Source organism: Helicoverpa armigera, chromosome 9, assembly GCF_030705265.1.
Source record: "Helicoverpa armigera isolate CAAS_96S chromosome 9, ASM3070526v1, whole genome shotgun sequence".
Lineage (NCBI taxonomy): Eukaryota > Metazoa > Arthropoda > Insecta > Lepidoptera > Noctuidae > Helicoverpa > Helicoverpa armigera.
In genome coordinates, this window is record NC_087128.1 from 9,145,590 (window position 1) to 9,168,369 (window position 22,780).

The 22,780-nt window shown below is 37.0% G+C and overlaps 4 protein-coding genes across 4 annotated transcripts; all 4 read left to right on the plus strand.

Annotated features, from left to right (window-relative positions):
* The first annotated feature begins 2,291 nt into the window (after nt 1-2,291).
* Nucleotides 2,292-4,101, plus strand: LOC110372583 (odorant receptor 23a). Its single transcript, XM_021329393.3, has 4 exons — nt 2,292-2,427; nt 2,868-3,036; nt 3,158-3,369; nt 3,446-4,101. The coding sequence occupies exons 1-4, from the start codon at nt 2,292-2,294 to the stop codon at nt 4,099-4,101; spliced, it is 1,173 nt and encodes a 390-aa protein (XP_021185068.3).
* A 1,101-nt stretch (nt 4,102-5,202) lies between these two features.
* On the plus strand, nt 5,203-7,369 carry LOC110372582 (uncharacterized). The gene is made up of 5 exons (XM_021329392.3): nt 5,203-5,315; nt 5,499-5,647; nt 5,933-6,101; nt 6,320-6,531; nt 6,607-7,369. The coding sequence occupies exons 1-5, from the start codon at nt 5,203-5,205 to the stop codon at nt 7,260-7,262; spliced, it is 1,299 nt and encodes a 432-aa protein (XP_021185067.3). The 3' UTR covers nt 7,263-7,369.
* A 2,130-nt stretch (nt 7,370-9,499) lies between these two features.
* LOC110372589 (uncharacterized) lies at nt 9,500-11,032 on the plus strand. Its single transcript, XM_021329400.3, has 4 exons — nt 9,500-9,629; nt 9,748-9,916; nt 10,088-10,299; nt 10,377-11,032. The coding sequence occupies exons 1-4, from the start codon at nt 9,500-9,502 to the stop codon at nt 11,030-11,032; spliced, it is 1,167 nt and encodes a 388-aa protein (XP_021185075.3).
* A 9,781-nt stretch (nt 11,033-20,813) lies between these two features.
* On the plus strand, nt 20,814-22,361 carry LOC126054267 (uncharacterized). Its single transcript, XM_049839065.2, has 4 exons — nt 20,814-20,943; nt 21,049-21,217; nt 21,422-21,633; nt 21,706-22,361. Exons 1-4 carry the CDS (start codon nt 20,814-20,816, stop codon nt 22,359-22,361), a joined length of 1,167 nt encoding a protein of 388 aa, XP_049695022.2.
* Nucleotides 22,362-22,780: the final 419 nt, after the last annotated feature.

A 22,780-nucleotide genomic window follows, 5' to 3' on the forward strand; every position in this document is an offset into this window, starting at 1 on the left:
TAATTACGTAAATAATTGTAAACGCCGAAAATAGAACCCTGTGGCAGACCCTTAAAGATCTCTTCAATATTGAGATTCACATACTTATTTTACTTGTATATTTTAATGTTAAAGAATATATAAAGAAGTAGGTAATGGGAAACAGAAAAATATACATATGTAAGTAGTAAAATGGAGTAAATAATAACAGAATTATAATATTAGGTATCTTAAACGCTCATGTTAAATCACATAACAAGTTTTGGGTCAATATTTTTAGGAGGAAAATGTATTGAATTTGAAGACAAAGCCAAGCCAGACAAAGGCACCTTGGTAATAATTATAAAAACAGTCGTTTTGTAAAAGAAAGAATAATATCGTTCATACTAGATACTGATACAACATAATATTATGCTCTGATAACATTTAGGATTTGGTTTCCACAATAGGTTCATGGAATTTTTATTTAAAAATAGGTATATTTGGATCTAATGATTTACGAGAAGTTTTTAACATTATTTATTCTGAACTAGTTACCACCTGTGGTCAGTGGATACTATGCACTTCTCGGACATGGATAAAAAGTAGCTTACACCTATATGTTATGATATTAAGCCAAGTTTTATCAAAATTTATTCAGAACTTTAACTTACATCCATACATCCTTTTAGTTTCCCTACGTAAGGCGTAGAAGAATTATTTTTATAATGCTCTCATAATGAGTTTGCCTAACAAGTTTCGAATTGTTTCCTATCGATTGAAAAAACAATAGGTAATAACAAATAACATTAGTATCTCACGTAAGTGAAGGGCTTGTACCTCATCTAACTGGTATGCAAATCTGTATTGCACTTTGGGCAATAAGTCTTAATCATTTGGTACGTGGTATGCAAATCTGTGTTACACTGTGGACAAAAAGTGTTGAACATATTGGTATGTGTACCGACGCAAAGAGACAAAGCAAACATAACCTTGATACTTGCTAAAATATTTGAGGTAGATTGTAGACTATAGTACTTAATCTACATTTTTAATGTTACATCCTTATCAAATCTATTAAAAAAATTATTATTTTTACATGTCTAGCTGATGGTTTTAGAATGAACACCACTATCAGTAGAGAACTAAACAAACACAAAACTCGTTTTGGTATATTATTATGACTATTTGAATTCTGCTAATGACCTTCTTCCATCATGTGACTTAAATGTTTGTTTAGCTTTTACTGCGTACAGCGCCATCTCTTAGTTCTACTCCAAACGATTTCGTGTGGTTTTTAGAGAGGTTAGAGCGATTTTCTGTGATAGTTCGCCTCTAGTTAGTTCAAATACAGTTTCATAGATGGTAGTGTTTCGAATGCATTGGCCAGCGGGAGGGCCTTGGCATGGCTTGAAAGAGTTGCCTCAGCTGTCAGGGAGTCAGTTGATGATTCCCTCCCAGAGCCAGATACATACGTGGTGCTGATTTTATTGAGAGCAATTCTTAGAGGTTAGACTGGAAGCCGACCCCAATAAAGTTGGGAAAAAGGCTCGGAGGATGATGATTTTATTGAGAGCAATTAAAAAACTGATTGTATATTGAAATGGTGTGTAAATAACCCCATCGTGAATATGGGAAATTCACGACGGGCTGGTGATAAGGAGGATTTTTTTTTATTGAGTCAGGCTTTTTATATCTGTTGATTAAGTACAACAGTACCTAGTAACAACGTTATCAAACGATATTCCTAAAAAGATGACAGAAATCTGAGCAGATTTTTGGTTGAAGGCTGTAAACTCAGTAGCTACTGCACTAATTTGAGAAAATCTTTAAGTATTGGCTGAGCAGCTCAATTTTGAGAAAGGGTAAGTTCTTTTTAGAGCATATCTAGTCTGTTTCTTTTTGTAATTTAGGGTCAGTTTGGGATCACTAATAAGCTAAAATAATACCCGTTTATCATTATTGTTTACATACGAACGAGAGAAATGCTTAAACATGAACATATTGTCAACAGAACTATGATTCACGACAAGTAGTGGCAGAGATTTGGAGGAAAAATAAATAGTTTCAAGTGTGAATATCATATTTTTTATTCTATCCGTCCTCTTCAACTAAGTCAACATCTAGTTAGTGATTAACAAATTTATTATTCTGATTAATACGCCTGTAGAATTCACGACAGTCTGTAATCACATATCTGCTACCCTTATTAGCTATGCTGCAACTAATATAGCCTTATAAATCATTCAGGTCATAATCACTTCACACTTGGGTGAAACCAAGATTTGTACCAGGTGTTCTGTTAAAACTAGTCAAAGTTTTGGTTGTCCAAAATGAAGTGCGCTCCATACGATTGGATAAAACAATGCAGGCGACGTTTGAAGCATAATTCATATGCAAATTTGATATGGCTCATTAATTTTTTGCCTTCGCTGTGTGGATTTCCCCTGTTGAACGTAAAATTTAATTGTGAGTAGTTTACCTATAAATTAGTGTTAGAAAATGAGATGAATTCATCATCCAAGCAGTAAGGATAAGAATATGTCCAAGGTGAAACAATAATCACTAAGTTGAAGGATAACACGAGGAAACATAAAATTTAAGACCAATTTTCCTTGAGCAAGAATGGTTTAACATTCTTTTCCTGAACGAGAAGACGATTATGCCCTGTGTGTACGTAAGTGAGACAGTAAATATCCTTATGAGGTAAAGCAGGTATGAGGCAACGGGTATGAGGCTGCAGGTATGAGGTGTGAAAGACACATTTATCTTGAAGCATGTTTTATTTCCAGAAATGAAGATGGCCTTCTGTCTGTCGGAGACATTATACCATTGCACATGGGACAGCAGGAATCCAAAGTATAGATATCAAAGTCCTGAACTCTAATAAAAATTCTTTATATTTGCAGTTTTGTTTTGGACCATCCACACAATCCTTCTCTTTTACGTATACATTTTGGGAGTCGTAGTATACCAGATGTATTCTGCCAAGGATTTCATAGATTCCATCAACAGTTTCTTCAACATTTCAGCGTTTATCCTGATCTCAGTTGATAGCTGGTGGATACTTAGACGACGGTAATTTAGTTTTTTTAAACAATAATTTGTAGATGTGGCATGGTCTATTCAATTCGTTAAGATTAATATTAAACACGTTGTGGTCAAAAGACAGTTTAGTTAATGAAAATATGCTTTACAGAAAGGAGTTGAATAATCTTTTGGAAATTGCGAGAAAGAATGATGATCTTATAATACAGAATGGCAGATTCCATGGTGATTATGAGAAAATGTTGAGGAGAATAAAGATAATTGTCATCATGTGCTACGTTTTCCATTTCATTAATGAAGTCTTGATCTTCATACCTTATAGGACTTTGAGGATGGAGGAGTTCTCTATTGCCTCCTGTGTTGGTATGTATTTAACAATTAAAAGAAAGTACTAAGCTATACTAAAAAGACAGAGTTTTTTATCTTGACTTTGTTTTAGGTCTGGAGCCACTGGATGTCAGTCCAAACCGCGAAGTTTGCATGGGGCAATTAGCACTTCAAGAACTAACATCCATTGTCGTTGTATGCAGTTACGACGTGTCATTACTATTCTTGTTTTCTCATACTACCGCTGTATTTCAAGTACTTTACGAAGAAATGATCAATTTCAGCGAGATGGCAAAATCTTGTCACAAAACTGCCGAAGACTATGATGTCATTGAAGCTCGATTGAGTAACATCATTGACCGTCATGGTTTAGCATTGCGCACTGTTCGGAAAGTAGAAGCTATTTATAGTGAAGCTATAGGCATAGGCTTTGGTTTGGATGCAATATCATTGTGTCTATTCTTCGTGTTGCCTATAGAAGTCATTCTTCACTTCGCTCCATTGATTTACCACAGTCTTTTTATATTCTTCTTGTATTGTTTTCAAGGACAGAGACTTACAACAGCGTCGGAAAAGTTCGAGATGGCGGTGTACTGCTGCGGGTGGGAGAATTTGCGCGTGAAAGAGAGGAAGCAGGTGCTGCTGATGTTGAAACAAGCGCAGAAGCCGGTCATAGTGTATGCCGCTAAAGTTATTCCAATACGTCTGAGCACCTTTGCAACCACCATGCAGTCTATTTATAAGTTTGTCACTGTATTTAAGGTCTAGAACGAGTTTTTGTAAAGATTTTATTTCTTTACACTGTAATACGTAGGTTTGTTTTATATAGTCCAAGCACTCTATTTTCATTTTGCCATAAATAAAAAGGTCAGTTAGTAAGTCTCTGTGATAGTGGCAGTAGAAATAGCAAGTAAATATGAAAAAGAAACTGGTCTTCTCTTTGTTTTATTTTCCTTCAATATTTGGTGGACACTAACGAACACAAAGAATTAACAGCCTGCCTGATGGCATATCTGCCATAACATGCAGATATGCCATAGGCCATGCCAATATTTCTGCAACTGAAAACTTGGTCTGGCAACGATAGACTGATTTACCTATTTATAAGCACATTTGACTTAAGCAAGGTAATTAAGCTCATCAGAACCCGAGCCTTTTTTCAACTATGTTGGGGACGGCTTCCAGTCTAACGGTATGAGACTGAGTACCAGTATTTTACAAGAAGCTGAAGGCTGCCTACTGCCTATCTCACCTCCTCAACTCAGTCACCCGGGCGACCCAATATACCTACCTTGGTTTGACACCAGACTTACTGGCTTCCGACTTCCCGTAAATACCGCCAAGGATGTCCAATGACAGCCAAGACCTGCAGTGTAACGTCTCCAAGATAAATTTAGAAAGTAAATAGAGAATTTGCATTGGTACTTACTGACCTGGGATCGAACCCACGCATTCATACTTATTAATTATTCATTTGATAATGACTCCATAACTTGCGATAGGCATCATCACTACATAGTATAAAACAAAGTCGTTTTTTCTGTCCCTATATCCCTATTTCCCTTAGTACGCTTAAATCTTCAAAATTACGCAACCGATTTTCATGCGCTTTTTAATAGATAGAGTGATTGAAGATGCAAGGTTTATTATATGTATAAATAACATCCATTAAATTGTGCGGAAATACTGACATCCCGTGCGAAGCCGGGGCGGGTGGCTAGTGTATCTATATTATTGTTGTGTCTTCACGAGTTTGTTTAAATCTATACGGTACTAATATTATAATGCTAGAGTTTGTTTGAGCTCGCTTATGTTGGGAACTACTGATCCGATATGATCATTCCTACATTACATTTGGTAACATTGGAAATGGTAGATAAACTGGACTTTAACCTGAAGAAGAGGGTGATTCCATGTCTAGAGACACAGCGTTCGCCTCACCAGGCCACCCAAGCAAAACCTAAGGAGATAACTAGTTTAGTGTAATAGCCACATGCAAGGACGTATGCCATAAGCTATTCAAGGAATATAAATAATAAGGCTATTATAAGCAAATAAAAACGTGTTTCTATTTATTCTAAGTACTCTTGCATGTGCGAGTAATAGATTACATACTTAAGTTCTGACTTTTTTCGTTATTTATATAACGGTTTTTTCTGAAATAGGACCGTTTGGCACACCAAAATGAAGTGCAGCATGTGGTTAAAACAGTGCAAACGACATTTAGAGCAGAATTCGTTCCAAAATTTGATTTGGCTCCTTAATCTTTTGCCATCACTACTCGGTTCTCCATTATTAACTGTTAAGTTTAACTGTGAGTAATTAATCAAAAAATGGGATAAGTTGTTTTTGAATATATCGTACACCAATATCTAAAAGAGATTAACTAAAAAATCAAGTCTAAGTTTAGTTTAGTAGGTTTTGAGTTACGCGTACCATCAAGTTCGAATCAGTTGTTCGCCTTTTCTGAAAAAAAGTGATTCTTGTGTTAACCGTCTTTACATGTAGGTGTGCGATATGTAGTTTTAAATCAATTTTCGATTTATTTGTATAACATCACAACCATTCAGATTTTATAGTTTATTTTGACTATTTTCAGACGTGTTTTGGACTATCCACTCGAGTCTTCTCTTCTACATCAACATCGTTGGTATTACAGTTTACCAAAAGTATACCGCTAAAGGTTTCGTCGATTTCATCAACAGTTTATTCAATATATTTGGCGTTACTCTGATCACTGTTAACAGTTGGTGGATACTTAAAAAAAGGTTATATTTTATATCTTTGGTCATTGAAACACAGATTTCAAGAAACTATTTAAAAATTGTGATCGATATTAGAAAAATTGCAGTGACCCCTAGAATGGCTAAAGGTATTCTGTAAAAACGCTGGTTGAGGAACATGAATGGGAGTTCAAATATCTATTTGAGGTTTCTTTGCTTTTCACTCTTACAAAAAATGAAAAAAACATGCCTATGATTTGCAGGAATGCATTCAACGATTTACTGGGAGTTGTGAAAAAAAATGACGATCTCATAATAGAAACGGGCTCATGCAGTGAAATACACAAGAGAATGTTGAGAAGCATTAAGATTATTCTGATTATGTGCTATGTTTTCCATTTCATTAACGAAATCATGATCTTTTTGCCTTTCCGAGTATTCAGAATGGATGATTTCTCCATGGCCTCTTGTGTTGGTTTGTATATTCAAAATTATTTGCACAATTTTAAAATGACGATCCAAACTTGAATTTTTATTTTTTTCTTTCTAGGTTTAGAACAACTCGGTATAAGTCGAAACCGTGAGGTCTGTATGGGGATATTGACAGTAAGTATTTTTACAGCAGTTACGGTTATATGCAGTTACGACCTTTCGTTGCTGTTCCTGTTCTCTCACACCACTGCAGTGTTTCAAATTCTTTTTGAAGAAATGATGAGTATAAACGACAGTACACAATCTTGTCAAAATTCCGATGAAGATTATGCTGTAATTGTAGCACGATTAAAAAACGTCATTGTTAGACATGTGCTAGCTTTGCAAACTGTTGAGAAAGTGGAAGATATCTTCAGTATCAGCATAGGCATATGTATCAGTTTGGACACCATATCGCTTTGTTTATTTTTTGTATTGCCACTAGACAGCTGTATGCACTTTACTCCGATGATTTGCCATAGCCTTTTCATATTCTTCTTGTACTGTTGTCAAGGACAGAGACTTACAACAGCGTCGGAAAAGTTCGAGATGGCGGTGTACTGCTGCGGATGGGAGAATTTGCGAGTGAAAGAGAGGAAGCAGGTGCTGCTGATGTTGAAAAAAGCGCAGAAGCCGGTCATAGTATACGCTGCGCGAGTTATTCCAATACGCTTGAGTACCTTCGCGACCGCCATGCAGTCTATTTATAAGTTTGTTACTGTATTTAAGGTGTAGAACGCGACATTTGTTAAGATTTCAGTCTTTGCTCTGTAGTACAAGCACTCTATTTTAATTTGCAATAACATGGTCAGTTAGTAAGTCTCACTTAAGAGCGGTGGTAGAAATAGCAAGTATTAATAAAAAATAAACTGTTCTTCTCTTTGTTTTATTTTGATTCAATATCCTTGTATGAAGAAGACCCACGAACGCAAAAAATTAACAGCAGCTGTGTGCAGTTGGGAAGATATACCGAATAGTAGGTTCTTACATTGAATTTAGATGCCTATTCCTACAGATAAAAGAGTACGTACAGTACTTTCTACTTCATAAGTACAATAATCGTCACTTAACTTTAAGATCTACGTAGCGCCAATTTTCAATCTCCAGAAAAGTCTCCAGATAACTTCTATCTGAAGAATATCATCATCCTCCGAGCCTTTTCCCAACTATGATGGGGTCGGCTTCCAGTCTAACCGGATTCAGCTGAGTACCAGTGCTTTACAAGGAGCGACTGCCTATCTGACCTCCTCAACCCAGTTACCCGGGCAACCCGATACCCCTTGGTTAGACTGGTGTCAGACTTACTGGCTTCTACCCGTAACGACTGCCAAGGATGTTCAATGACAGCCGGAACCTACAGTTTAACGTACCATCCGAAACACAGTCATTTGTGTCTAAGATATACTTATCTGAAGAATATGTTTGACGTTTTATTAGCTTTTGTATAGAAAATATGTCAAACCGCCACATTTATTCCACAGATAAAAATTATCAGCCGATTGATATTGGCCCTTAAACATGGCAGAGATAGAATGATGTATTAGTATTCGCACATTAGACTTCAACAAGCTCCCTTATTAAACTCTTTAGTGAAATTAATTAAAATGTTCCAATGTATAATTGGACTGGGAACGGGAACAGCCAGTATGCTAGTTTTCTACATAGGTGTGTAATTTACTAATTGCACATCTAACACCTTTGTTAGTTCCCGATGCAACGTGCGAGACTTGTTAATTATTCAGGTGATGATGACTTCATAATTTGCGATATACCTACATATTATTTTTGCATTTACATGAGTTAGTTTTAAAATATACTTATGTTACTATGCTAATGAGTTTGTTTGTTGTTAAAGATGTGGTGGGCTAGTTGGTAATTCACCAACATTTTACCGCAGCGGGCAGGCTCAATCCTGCTCTATGTGAGAAGTGGCCTGTGCGTCCCAGCAGTGGGACAGTAAACAGGGTGATGAGGAAAGAGTTGGTTTGAACGCGATTATTACAGGAACTATAGGACCGATTTAAGCATTCTAACATAGTTAGATAACGTTCACAAAGGTTAACTATGGGCATCTTTTCGTTTGGATGCGTTTTAGTGCCTACACAACTGGTCATTTCTTCAAATGGTATGGCTTCATACCACTTTCGTGAAGTTCGGGAAGCTTAGCGCAAGAATTTGGCACAACAGATATCTGTGAAGACTAAGATTATTATCTATTAGACCCGTATCTTGTCCATACTGAAGAACTGGCCATCTCGTATATGCTAAACAGAACTTTAAAATTGACCTGATTATCTGGGAAAAAGCTTCTGCTGACCGTGATAGTTGGAGAAAAATATAATCCGATGGAGTGGTCGCGCATGACAACGCCTGGTTCGAGCTGCTCTCACCAGCAATGGTGCAACGTCCAACATCACCGGGAACTTACTTTGTTTGCGGACGTTGCAACAGGTGCTGTCGCTCCCGTATAGGCCTTATTAGCCATAAGCGCAAGTGCCAAAGCCAAACCACTTGATACGGATTCAGCTTTAATCACCTATTGTAGATGTTAAAAGACCATATTAGTAGTCCCATTTCTATTTTACCTAGGCTGATTTAGTAGTGCTTAAAATGGAAGGTAAACTGGACCTACCTGATCCTTTAACCTGAAGAAGGGAGAGATTCTATCTCCGGAGACAGCGGATTTATAACGTACGTCTCACCATGACATTCGAGTAAAACCTCAGGAAATAGCTAGTTTAGCATAATTGCCACATGAAATTCAAGGAAGTGTGTAATAAGCTGTCCAACACCACCATATTACTTCCCGATGTAATTAAGAAGGCTTGTTAAAAGCATATAAAATCATTTTTGGGCTTATTTTATGTATTCTCGCATGTGAGATGCATATAGGAAGAGTATATACCTACTGATTTTTCTTATACTATTCCCCTAACGATTTTTCTAAAATAAGACCTTTTTGGCACACCAAAATGAAGTGCATAAAATGGTTAAAGCAGTGCAAACGACGTTTATCACAGAATTCATTCGAAAATTTGATTTGGCTCCTTGATCTTTTGCCATCACTACTTGGTTCTCCATTATTAACTGATAAGTTTAACTGTGAGTAAATAATTACAAATCGGGAGGACCGAGTTTGGGATAAATCTATTTATTTGAACGGCATGACAAGTTACTTACACAGTTTACACGTTTTATGGTTCATTTTGACTTTTTTTAGACTTATTTTGGACCATGCACGGGATTGTTGTCTTTTATTTATACCTCGTGGGTATTGCAGTCTACCAAAAGTATTCCGCTGAAGGCTTTATCGACTCCATCAACAGTTTATTTAACTTTTTTGCCTTCATCCTCATTGCTGTTACCGTTTGGTGGATGCATAGAAAAAGGTAATCCTTTTTATCTTTGGTCATTTGTAGAGGATTTCATTTTGTGAATTGGAGTGATTCCTTTGTGCCACGTCTGCTAGATATTTAATCAGTCCCTTTCAAATTAGCTTGAACGTTTGTTCCCGCAACAATTATGGTTGGTCAGTGGTGTATGTATTGTATGATTTGCAGGAAAGAATTCAACGATCTACTAGAAGTAGCGCAAAAGAACGATGATCTGATCATAGAAACGGGCCGATTCCTTCATGTGCACGAGAAAATGTTGAGGAGCATTAAGATTATTATCATCTTGTGCTACGTTTTCCATTTCATCAACGAAGTAGTTGTTTATATTCCGTTTAGAATCTTGAGAATGGAGGATTTCTCTATTGCCTCTTGTGTTGGTATGCGTATTAATAATTATTTAATTATGCAATTTTAAAAGACTACTAACACCTGAACTTGTATTTTTCCTTTTTAGGTTTAGAACCACTCAATGTAAGTCCAAACCGCGAGGTTTGTATGGGACTAATGACAGCAAATATTCTAATATCAATTATGGTTATATGCTGTTACGACATCTCGTTGCTGTTCCTGTTCTCTCACACCACTGCAGTGTTTCAAATTCTTTTTGAAGAAATGATGAATATAAACGACATTACACAAACTTGTCAAAATTCCGATGAAGATTATGCTGTAATTGTAGCTCGATTAAAAAACGTCATTGTTCGGCATGTGCTAGCCTTGCAAACTGTTGGGAAAGTGGAAGATATCTTCAGTGTCAGCATAGGCATATGTTTCGGATTGGACGCGATATCGTTGTGTCTATTCTTCGTTTTGCCTTTAGAAGTCATTCTTCACTTCGCCCCATTGATTTACCACAGTCTTTTTATTTTGTTTTTGTACTGTTTTCAAGGACAGAGACTTACAACAGCGTCGGAAAAGTTCGAGATGGCGGTGTACTGCTGCGGATGGGAGAATTTGCGAGTGAAAGAGAGGAAGCAGGTGCTGCTGATGTTGAAACAAGCGCAGATGCCTGTCATAGTGTACGCCGCTAAAGTTATTCCAATACGCCTGAGCACCTTCGCAACCACCATGCAAGCTATTTATAAGTTTGTCACCGTATTTAAGGTGTAGAATGTGATATAAAATTGCGTATTATCTCTTTGCTGTATTTTTATTCAATACCTATTATGCTGTCGAAGACCGAAGCCGAAGCCGACCCCAACATATGTAGTTGCGAAAAGGCTCGGCAGATGATGATGACCTATTATGCTGCCCTGGTACTTGGTGATTTCTTGCGTCGGGTGATTGGAATAAAATATGGGCCATGTTCACTGTTCAGTGCAGATAGTTTAGCTTCCTTACAATGAAAGGGACTATTCAAATTGGGTCAGTAGAATCAGATACATGTTTTTTGACAAAGCCCAGTGGGATCCTTACATATGTAGGTAACTCCAGCAAAGATATAGAATATTTTCCAATAAGTGAACAAGCTTTTTTTAAATGCCTTTAAGACTTAGGTAAGCTGTAAATGAACCCTAGTGAACTTTAACTCAATTTCAAAATCAAACATTAATAAATCAGGCTGCCTTCGAGTTGCTTACGATCGCGACCATTTCCAATATCGCATCTATTGATGTCAGATGTCAGGTATCTGACAGGGACTGCACATGCTAATGCTGCTTCGATCCAAAACAGTTTCAGGCAAATACATAAAAATCATTAGCGCAAGCAGCTGCAGCCAGCTGAAAGAATTCAAAACGCACTTTTAATCTCATATTTAATGGTTTGACTTTAAAGCGATGTGCGATATACACACAATAAGGAGCTGTTACAGTAATATATATAATATTAGGAAGACCTCATTATTCATAGCCAAACGGGTCATCATAAGGTTTAGCAACATCTATTGGGACACATTCGTTCGTGGTTGGCTGTCATTTGAATAATATATCTTTTTCACGATTGAATGTAAAGATTTTCGAGTAAGTAGTCAGAGAAGCAGTATTATCAACGGGTAAGTATAGCCGACATGAGAAGGCTAGGTACCTAGATGATGTTACATTAAAAATGTTGGTATGGCGACGAAGTGAAACAATAGCATGGTAAAGATAGGTTTAATCTAGTTCTCATAAGATTGCTTCCATATTTTCACATAATGTGAAGTGTCCTCAGTTGCTAACACTTAATTGTGAGAAAGTTTGAATGGATTGTTTATGTAGTACTTGTATAAAACGTAGTTAGCTACACGATGATAAACTGAGCGTTTCAATATCTTAACTATTTTGTTATACTGTTAATTAGCTTACTGGAGATTTGACATCTACTAAGCAAATCTATGAGTAGATGATTGGTTAACAAGATCACACCAGATTACAAACAATTATGAAGTTTTTCAAAATAACACAGTCATCTTACAAATTAAAAAATAAAACTATTTACTTCACGGTCTAATTTTCCTGCTATGCACCTTCTTTTCTTCATTTTGTGATACCTACAGTATACTAGGATGCTAAAATGTTTAATTTGTAACTTTTTTTATACTAGCAATTTTTCGTGGTTTTGGGAGTACCACTTCCCGCAACCGGCTTAAAAGTAGCCTTGATTAGGCTCTATTACACTATTATTTATCAGTCCGGTAGGTTTTTCGTGAAAATCTGAGATATAGACAGAATTACTTCAGCATTTATTGTATTGGTAAGGAAGGAATTTAAGGAAAGATGTTTTCATGAAATTTTCTTGAGTATTACAAGATGGTGCTTGAAATCATCATCCTCCGAGCCTTTTTCCCAAACTATGTTGGTGACAACAAAGATGGTGCTTGAAATAATTTATATTATTGTTTAAGGGTAAATAAAACTTAAAATTGATTAAATGGTCATTATATTTATTAAGGTGCATTATTATTTATTTTCATATTATCTTTCTTTACATGTTTCAAAATTATCTTAATAGTATAGGTATATAGGTTTGAATACGATATGCAACCAGTACCTAGTTGAAGATGTATCATGAAATACATAAACGAAAAATCGGTAAAAAAACTTTTAAGTTAAACGGTTTTATCTTATGTGCACTGAAAACTAGAAAATAAAAAAATAGTTACTTACCTGTCAACCTACGTAGGTGGTCCCGGTCATATTGGACTAAAATAAAAACGTGGGGCCCATTAACTATTGCTGTAGTACTCTCTTCTAGAGGTGTAATAGGTGTGAATTGCATCGACTTACTATAATCGTAACTGGAGATTTTGACAATCAATAATCAGCCGTAGCTCATGATCTACCAAAGTATAAAGATATGCTTTGCCATAGGTAGGATTTCACAGGGCCCCACGTTTTATTTTAGTCTAATATGACCGGGACCACCTACGTAGGTTGACAGGTAAGTAACTATTTTTTTATTTTCTAGTTTTCAGTGCACATAAGATAAAACCGTTTAACTTAAAAGTTTTTTTACCGATTTTTTATTTTCTAGTTTTTAGTATTTAATGAAAATGCCTACCGAATATTCCTCATTCTATCTAATTCATTTAGTGCATCATTATTACACGGTCTCTTACCTGACAATTTATTACAATCTAATTCCTCAATACATAGCCCTTCCAGATATGTACTTTTTTTTTTAACGACCCCAAAAATCATCACATGACCTCTCCTGCTGTGGGTCAGCAGCGGTGAGGGAGTGCCAGACTCTTGAATAAGAACCGTTTTGTTCCGTCGTAGGCCTTTTATGTACCAGGGCCGCGGTAACTCTTTCGAACAATCTCGCAGCCCAGGCAGGCCTTGGCCCTGTTGGGCCCCGCTGGAGTTACTGACAGTTTTCTACTTGTGAAGCCCTTTCATTTGATACCCATATTGGTGGGATTGATAAAAAATTCAGCCATTTGGTAGCGGCGGCCATCTTAGATTTCAATTTTGCATAGTAAATTGTATTCTACTTGTTGAGACCCATCAACATGGGTATCAAATGAACCTACGTTATCCGCCATTTTGTAGCGGCCGCCATCTTGGATTTCAATTTTCTATAGTATATTGTATTCTGCTTGTTGAGCCCTTTCATTTGATACCCATATTGATGGGATTGATAAAACCTACGTTATCCGCCATCTTAGATTTCAATTTTGCATAGTATTATTGTATTCTACTTGTTGAGACCTTTCATTTGATACCCATGTTGATGGGATTTATAAAACCTAAGTTATCCGCCATTTTCAACAACTAAAAATAGACTGTGAAGTTATAATACTGACGGAATGTTGGCTGTCTTTTGTAACAAACTTACCTATTTTGAATGACTATTACTCATACAGCAGCTCAGACCATTACAATCAAAATGACGGAGTGATATTATTTATTAGTAAATCGCTTGAGCATAAGGTGGAGGAGCCGACATTCCTCGATGCGAATTGTCTACTTATTAAGACAAGTGCTGATACTGTAATTATTTCAATTTATAGGCCCCATTGTTTCAAAAACATTGATAATTTTTTAAATTCATTAAATGATATTCTAAACGATTTATCCTCTTTTAGACATATATTTATTATAGGAGATATCAACATCAATTTAATAGACTCCAACTCTAACACATCACGCTATTTAGAATTGCTATCGTTTCATGGCCTACTCCCCGCTTATGACACCACAACCAGAAGTAAAAGTTGTATTGACCACGTCATTTTGAAAACCACCTTGCCATCACTGTCGTTTGTACTTAACACAACTATTACAGATCACGGATCAACATTATTTTGCCATAAAAATAAAAACAATAACTTCCATAGTAATAGAACAATTTGTAAAATCAATTTCGAAAACATCAGTCAGGAGTGCAAAAATACTGACTTCAGAAAGCTTTTATGTAACCAAAATCCAAACTCAGCAAGTAGTATCCTTATCAATTATCTACAAAATTTAGTTCATCTTAATACAATTAATATAAAAATACCCCGAAATAAAGCTACTTTAAAACCCTGGATTACAGTAGGTTTATTAAGATGCATAAGAAATAGGGATAGAATGCATTTAAAACTAAAACGTGATCCTAATAATGTCACACTTACTACTACTTATAAAAGATATCGAAATTTTTGTAATTGCTTAATTAAAAAATGTAAAATCAAATACGAAAAATATGAATTAGAAAAGGCAAAAAACAATAGTAAAATGCTCTGGCATAGCATTAAAAATATTACCAACTCGCACAAAACTAAACCTCCCAATCAGGAATTATTATCTATTGAGGGAACGCCGGTTGATTCTGCTAATCTAGTTAATGGGTTCTTTGCTTCTGTTGGTGCAAACTTGGCTGGTAGGATACTCCCCACATCGTTGACATCTGATACAGGCACTGAAGGTGCCTCTGCGGATTCTTTTGTTTTGCTTGAAACGGATGTTGATGAAGTGAGGAATGTTATCAACAACTTAAAGTCGAGCAGCAGTACTGGATATGATAGCATCTCGAGCCAACTGCTTAAACTGATCCAAGAGTTCATTGTGCCCCCCCTGACCGACCTCTTCAATGATTGCTTGAATCTTGGTGTCTTTCCGGAGGTTTTTAAGCAATCTATAGTTATACCCATTCACAAGTGTGGCGAGAGAGACTGTGTCAACAATTACCGTCCAATATCTTTACTACCGTCTTTATCGAAGGTCCTAGAAAAGATTATTAATAAGAGGCTCGTCAAATTTTTAGAATCAAAAAATTTGTTATCTGACGCCCAATATGGTTTTAGGCAGGGCAGATCAACCGATGATGCCGTACACACATTTACAGAATTTGTTGCAAGGAAGCTAGATGCCAAAACTAAATGCCTAACAATATTTCTGGACCTTGCAAAAGCTTTCGACACAGTCTCTCTTCCCAAGCTTTTAGCTAAGCTTGAGAGTCTCGGTATCAGGGATAAACAACTTTCTTTGTTTGAAAGCTACCTCCTGGGTCGGACACAGAGGGTAAGGATATCTGACACATTGAGCGGGGAGTGTTCTGTTAACTTTGGAGTCCCTCAAGGAAGTATTTTGGGCCCTACCCTATTTTTATGCTACATTAATGGATTATGTCAACTCAATCTTCAAAATTGTAAAATAATCTCCTATGCTGATGATACAACCCTCACCTTTTTTGGAGACTCGTGGTCAAACGTATTCGAATACGCCCAACTAGGCTTAAATAGGGTATGTCATTGGTTATCTAACAACTCACTAACATTAAATACAAATAAATCGTACTATATAACTTTTTCTCTACGTAATTCTGTTTCACCACCGCATAAAATTATAGCGCATTCATGTGATTTAACCCAAAGCACAAATTGTTCCTGTCCACAGATTCAAAAAACTAAATCTATAAAATATTTAGGGGTAACCATTGACGAAAATCTTAATTTTTCAGAACATATAAGTAATGTTGCAAAAAGAGTGCGAAAATTAGCATATATATTTAAACAACTAAGACATGTAGCGGACTCTAAAGTTATGAGAACAGTCTATTTAGCGCTTTGTCAATCCGTCCTTGCCTACTGCATTTCTTCCTGGGGTGGAGCAGCTAAGAGCCACCTAATAGAATTAGAGAGGGCCCAAAGACTTATATTAAAAATTAGTTTATTTAAACCAAGGCTTTTCTCTACCTCGGAACTCTATGAACTAGCTGAGGTACTAACAGTTAGGCAACTGTATGTTCTTTCCGTTGTTCTTAGGCAACATAGGCTTCTTCTATTTAACCCAAGTAACCCAACGTTGTGTCAGCGTCGTAAGTATCAAATATGCCCTACAGAACCAGCCAGAACAGCCTTCAGCAATAAATATTTCTTTTTTAAAGGTGCACGTTTATATAACTATATTAATAGAAAACTTTCAATCTACTCAAATACAACTCTAGAATGTAAGAAAAAAGTGATCAAATGGCTTCTTACTCTTAAGTATGAGGAAACAGAGGAACTACTTAACACGCACAAAGATATCTAACATCCACACACAATCACAAACACAACACACTCACACTCACACGCACGCACAATCACACACACCCCAAAACATTTTCACTTCCATAACTCACTCATCTAGCTCACTCCCAAACTAACTGTTCTTTATTTTGTTAGAACCAACATACTTGTTCGGGTCAAGGAGGCCAGGAGACCCATGTCACAAGTTTTTTACTTAGTATGGGCTCCTGTCTCCCTTCCTTACATTAATATTGTTAAAATGAACGGCATCTGTATTATTGGGAGAAATAAACATATTTTATTATTATTTATTATTATTATTTATGTATGTCTCTTTCTGACCTCGGGACTACAGAGTCCCGGATTTTTGGGAGGCGAACGTGGGGCCGAAGCCAACACGCTGAAGCCCTTTTGAGACAACTTTAATGAAATGGTGACACAAAACCGACGATTATCCCTGTATACACTATAGAAATGTACCCAAGGACAATCCCCGGTTCTGTGCTAAACTATTGCTAACTATGGATGAAAACTACTTGGGCTATTGTGATGGGATGTTAATGGACTAGGAATGGGGAAACTACGGGAACTATGGCACCTGCCGATGACAATGTATTAAATACATGTTAAAATGGCAGGTGGAGACTCGCCAACTCACTTACTGGGCCCCCGGGAATCAGTCACTGAAAAGCAACAAGAGGGCAACAGGTACATGAGCGGCTGAGAAGGGTGAGGATACCTCGGCGGACTTTAAACGCAGATCACGCGCTCCCTGTGGGTCCAGCATCACCGGCCCACTCGCCACTTACCACGAGGCACCTACCCTCCGAGCATTGCTCTAGCGACTCCACTCTGACCGGCCGGTGAAGGCAAGCCAAGAGGCGGGAGACCTATCCCCCGTCATGCTTCACTCCGGCAAGCCGGAGATGGGGGACAGTATACTCTCCCTGGAGCACTCGGATATATAGCCCCGCGGGGTCGCTACTCCCCGTCATCCGCCTCAGATGCCCTGCGGGGCGCCTCAGATGCCCTGCGGGGCTTATTATTATTATTATTTTGTAGAGGCCGCCATCTTGGATTTTAATTTTATATAGTACATTGTATTGTACTGGTTGAGAACTTTCATTTGATACCCATATTGATGGGATTGATAAAACCTACGTTATCCGCCATTTTGTAGCGGCCGCCATCTTGGATTTCATTTTTTTATAGTATATTGTATTCTGCTTGTTGAGCCCTTTCATTTGATACCCATATTGATGGGATTGATAAAATCTACGTTATCCGCCATTTTGTGCCGGCGGCCATATTGGATTTACAATGTTATTGATATTACTATAGGCACCGTGCGTAGCGATGACCCTGCCATCTCGTGACTTATATCCGAAACTGTTCCCTCAAGTGTCAAAAATTGTACTATCAAACCATGGAAAAAATTCTGAATATTCGTGTTAAATTTTGCTAATTTAAGTTATCAAAATGTATTGTTGTATTGCTGGATGCTGTAATACATCCAAAAACAACTCCAAGGATGTAAAATTTTACTATTTCCCTACTAATAGTACTCACATGCCATGGCTTTGGGATAAAAGAATTAAATGGATAAATGCAGTTGTAAAACACACGTAATACTTTAATACTTATTGGTGGAGTTGGAAATAACTCTGCCATTGTCACTGCTTTATCATAACCCAGTAACTGTCGGTACGTTGGTTTGCCCCATTGTTGTGCATAACTGGTTTTCGATTCTGCACTTTCTGCAGAATTTACGTAATGCACTAAGGCACAGACGTGCTTACATTGTCCTGATAGACCTGCCTTGCATTTACAAGTTGCACTTTTAATGTTTCTATTGCAATCAAGCTGAAAGGACAGAGATAAAAAATAGAAATAATGATTTTCTAAAGATATTGTAATAACAATTAATTTATAAAAGGTACTTACTGTTATCTCAACATCATATACATTTGAAATTTTTGTCTGAGCAACAATTTTGCCAGTTAATATTGTTTCTTGTTCTCGGCCAACTGTTTCTATGACATCAAAAACATGGCCCGACTCGAATAGCTTTTGGCCTTTTGATATATTTTGACCACGCTGCCGATCGTTGTTTATTGGTAGAAAACCATATTTTATAATTTTAATCATTGTATTTTATATTTTTAATCATTGTAAAATCACATTTACAGACTAGACAGTGGTTTGGAAAGTTTCTTTTTTTACTCGCACGGTGTCTCTACTGTCGGGATTATAACGCCATCTATAGTTTCCGCACGGTGCCTATATTGTATTGTCATCGGAATTAAAGGTGTATACAAAATTTCAGATTAATCGGTTGACAGGAAGAGGGTGAAATTTGAATTACTAAATTTGACCCAAGAATAAATAAAACAAACAGGGTGAGCTAAATAAAACCGTTTAAAAATACTAAGTACCATTGTTTTATTCACTGTACCGCTTAAGAAAGATGTTAAGAAAAGACTTACTTTGTATTTACATTATTTAGATGAGTTACTGCGTTACGTATGGAGTAATTACGAACGCTTTCTAACGCTGGTTTTGGTACTAAAGTAACATTTCTATACAAATGTGTTGTAAACATACAATACTGGAGTTTTAATGACCCGAAGTGCCATTTTCTTTGAACATTAACAGTCAAGTGTGAAATGAGAATACTTTTCAGGCTTATTACATCATTTGTTAATGTTTAAATTGCTATTTTAATAGGCATGACTTAAGGCTTAAGTTAAGGGGTCTACACACCAAAGCCGCTGATGCCGGCGGCACAGCCCGGCGGCCCAACCCGCCGGCCTTATTTTGTACAATCATGCCGCCGGCTTGCGCCCGCGCGGGCAAGCCGGCGGGGCAGCATGCCGATGCCGCCGGCATCCCTCTCCACTTACTCAGTCAGTTGCCCGCCGGCTTTCATAGGGTATTTGACAATTATTAGAACACCACATGCCGCGGCTGTCGTGCCGCCGGCATTGCCGCCGGCAAAGTCGTTCGGCTTGGACATTCTGAAGCCGCCGGGTTAACCCGCCGGCACTAAGCCGCCAGGCTGTGCCGCCGGTTCAGCGGCTTTGGTGTGTAGACCCCTTTAGGTGCAATATTTTCAATTTTGTTTTCTATAAAAATATTTCTCATCGATCAGTACTAGAAACAACGCAAAAAATAAGAGCTTTATGTTCATTTGGTAGTTTTTTTTAATCGTGTATATTTTATGGAAATTAAATTGAAATTATTGATTTTTCATAAATTATGTCATATTTAGCTAGTATTTGTGGTAATGATGGGAAACTGGAGTGATATGCTACGTGTATGTCTCACGAGCACTCAGCAAATTCATATATAAATGTATGGATGTTTGTCAACTTGTCTAAAGACATTTTATGTACTTTCTAATTATTTTGGGCACCATCGACTGGATAAACCATATCTAGGAAACCTATAAGGACTGAAATCATCAAACAGCAATGAGCAAGTATGGTGATTAATGAGAGGAGGTCTGTGGCCAGCATTGGGGCTGTAAAAAGGCTGAAGATGACTTGTAAGAATGTGTTTGATCAAAGTTCAAGAAGCGATGAAGTGTGAAACGGAATGACATCTGAAAAATGATCAGGCAGTTTTCCTCACGTACCTGAGAAAGCTCGATTTGTAAATGAAGAAGAAGAAAATGCAGAAGTGATTTCATCTCTAGGGCAACTAGAATCATAGCACTCTTATAAGGCTCTCTAAGTAAAACCTTATGAACAAGCTAGTTTCGAGTAATAGACAAGTGAAATTCAAGGAAGTGTTTAATAACCTAACTAACACCCCCATATTACTTCCCGTTGCAACTAACAAGGCCTATTAATCATTCAGGTTATAATCACTTATATGTATAACAGCATGTGCGAAGTGATATTGAAAATATTTTGTGTGCATTCCCACTCTAGCTTTGCTGAAATAAGACCCTTTGGTACCCTCTCCAATATGAAGTACTTCATGTGGTTAAAACAATGCAAACGTCGTTTGGAGCTGAATTCCTTCGATAATTTGATTTGGCTCCTTAATTTATTGCCAACTCTCTGTGGCTTTCCGTTATTCGATGTGAAGTTCAACTGTGAGTTATAAATAAAGAGATATGTAATGCCGAGTTGTCTTACAATTAGTTCTTGTAGAAATAAAGAAAATTTTCCAGTAATATGTACATACTTTATATTTTCAGACTTATTTTGGACAGTTCACATGATTCTTCTCTTTTACATCTACATCGTGGGTATTGTGGTTTACCAAATGTATTCCACTCAGGGTTTCATCGACTGCATCAACAGTTTTTTCAACGTTTCTGCTTTCACCCTGGTCTTCGTTGACGGTTGGTGGATTTATACAAAAAGGTAATCCTTTATATCTTGGGTCATTCAAACATCAACCGGAGGTCAAATAACTAATTTGTTTGAAATAATTATAATGAGATTTGACAAATTGGTATGATTATTGCCAAACCACGATTCCATTCCATTCTACGATTTTCCATCTACAAAATTATGTTACGAGTCCTTTGCACATTAGCCTGCCAATAATAAAAATATGGTTTTCAGGAAAGAATTCAACGATTTACTGGAAGTAGTGAAGAAGAATGACGATCTGATTATAGAAACAGGGCGATTTCTTCATGTACACAAGAAAATGTTGAGGAGCATTAAGATTATTATCATTATGTGCTATATTTTTCATTTCGTTAACGAAATACTGATATTCATTCCTTTTAGAACCTTGCGTATGGATGATTTCTCTATCGCCTCTTGTGTTGGTGCGTATATTAAGGACTTTTGTGACAGTTTATAAGGACAACTAAAACTTGAATTTGCATTTTTCTTTCTAGGTTTAGAACCCGTCGATACTAGTCCAAACCACGAGGTTTGCATGGGGCTGTTAGCAGTTCAAGTAGTAACTTCTGTTGTGCTTGTATGCAGTTACGACCTCTCGTTACTGTTTCTGTTCTCTCACACCACTGCTGTATTTCAAATTCTTTTTGAAGAAATGTGGAGTTTAAATGACATTACACAAACTTGTCAAAATTCCGATGAAGATTATGCTGCAATTGTAGCACGATTAAGAAATGTTATTGTTCGACATGTGCTAGCCTTGCAAACTGTTGGGAAACTGGAAAATATCTTCAGTGTCAGCATAGGCATATGTTTCGGTTTGGACACCATATCACTTTGCTTATTCTTTGTGTTGCCACTAGAAGTCTGTATGCACTTTGCTCCAATGATTTACCACAGCCTTTTCATATTCTTCTTGTACTGTTGTCAAGGACAGAGGCTTACAACAGCGTCGGAAAAGTTCGAGATGGCGGTGTACTGCTGCGGCTGGGAGAATTTGCGAGTGAAAGAGAGGAAGCAGGTGCTGCTGATGTTGAAACGAGCGCAGAAGCCGGTCATAGTATACGCCGCTAAAGTTATTCCAATACGCATTTACACTTTCGCGTCTACTATGCAGGCTATTTACAAATTCGTGACTATATTCAAGGTGTAGAGAATAAAGATCTAGCATTACTTTGAGTTTTGCACTTTTGCTGGTTTTGTCACAAATTGTGTAGATTTAAACCTTTTGAAGAATTCTAAGATGTATAGTTTTTCTAATAAGAATTTTAAATAAATGTCGAGCTTTTAGCGCAGAAGAAGAATGTTTGCTAAATGTTGGTTTTATTTCAAACCTTTTACAATACTTTTTATTAATGAGCTCGAGCGACCTGAAGCTGTGTTCAAGTGGATTATGTTCAATATATTTGGGGCCTAGTGTCCCGGTGTGGGTGAGTTTCCACCAGCCGCTTACTTTCAGCAAGCCTTAAAGTTTACCTTTTCTGTTCATCTTGCTTAGTAAGTAGATTCTCCTATATGTAGATGACCTTGTGTTACCGTCCATATAGACGGCAGATGTAACCTAAAGACGAT

Excerpts from the sequence above, each read along its gene's own strand:
- LOC110372589 (XM_021329400.3), top strand. The coding sequence starts at position 9,500 with ATGAAGTGCATAAAATGGTTAAAGCAGTGCAAACGACGTTTATCACAG. Across the intron at positions 9,630-9,747 it reads ATTAACTGATAAGTTTAACT|ACTTATTTTGGACCATGCAC; the intron begins GTGAGTAAATAA and ends GACTTTTTTTAG. Across the intron at positions 10,300-10,376 it reads CTCTATTGCCTCTTGTGTTG|GTTTAGAACCACTCAATGTA; the intron begins GTATGCGTATTA and ends TTTCCTTTTTAG.
- LOC110372583 (XM_021329393.3), top strand. The coding sequence starts at position 2,292 with ATGAAGTGCGCTCCATACGATTGGATAAAACAATGCAGGCGACGTTTG. Across the intron at positions 3,037-3,157 it reads TGGTGGATACTTAGACGACG|AAAGGAGTTGAATAATCTTT; the intron begins GTAATTTAGTTT and ends TATGCTTTACAG. Across the intron at positions 3,370-3,445 it reads CTCTATTGCCTCCTGTGTTG|GTCTGGAGCCACTGGATGTC; the intron begins GTATGTATTTAA and ends ACTTTGTTTTAG.
- LOC110372582 (XM_021329392.3), top strand. The coding sequence starts at position 5,203 with ATGGTAGATAAACTGGACTTTAACCTGAAGAAGAGGGTGATTCCATGT. Across the intron at positions 5,648-5,932 it reads ATTAACTGTTAAGTTTAACT|ACGTGTTTTGGACTATCCAC; the intron begins GTGAGTAATTAA and ends GACTATTTTCAG. Across the intron at positions 6,102-6,319 it reads TGGTGGATACTTAAAAAAAG|GAATGCATTCAACGATTTAC; the intron begins GTTATATTTTAT and ends TATGATTTGCAG.
- LOC126054267 (XM_049839065.2), top strand. The coding sequence starts at position 20,814 with ATGAAGTACTTCATGTGGTTAAAACAATGCAAACGTCGTTTGGAGCTG. Across the intron at positions 21,218-21,421 it reads TGGTGGATTTATACAAAAAG|GAAAGAATTCAACGATTTAC; the intron begins GTAATCCTTTAT and ends TATGGTTTTCAG. Across the intron at positions 21,634-21,705 it reads CTCTATCGCCTCTTGTGTTG|GTTTAGAACCCGTCGATACT; the intron begins GTGCGTATATTA and ends TTTTCTTTCTAG.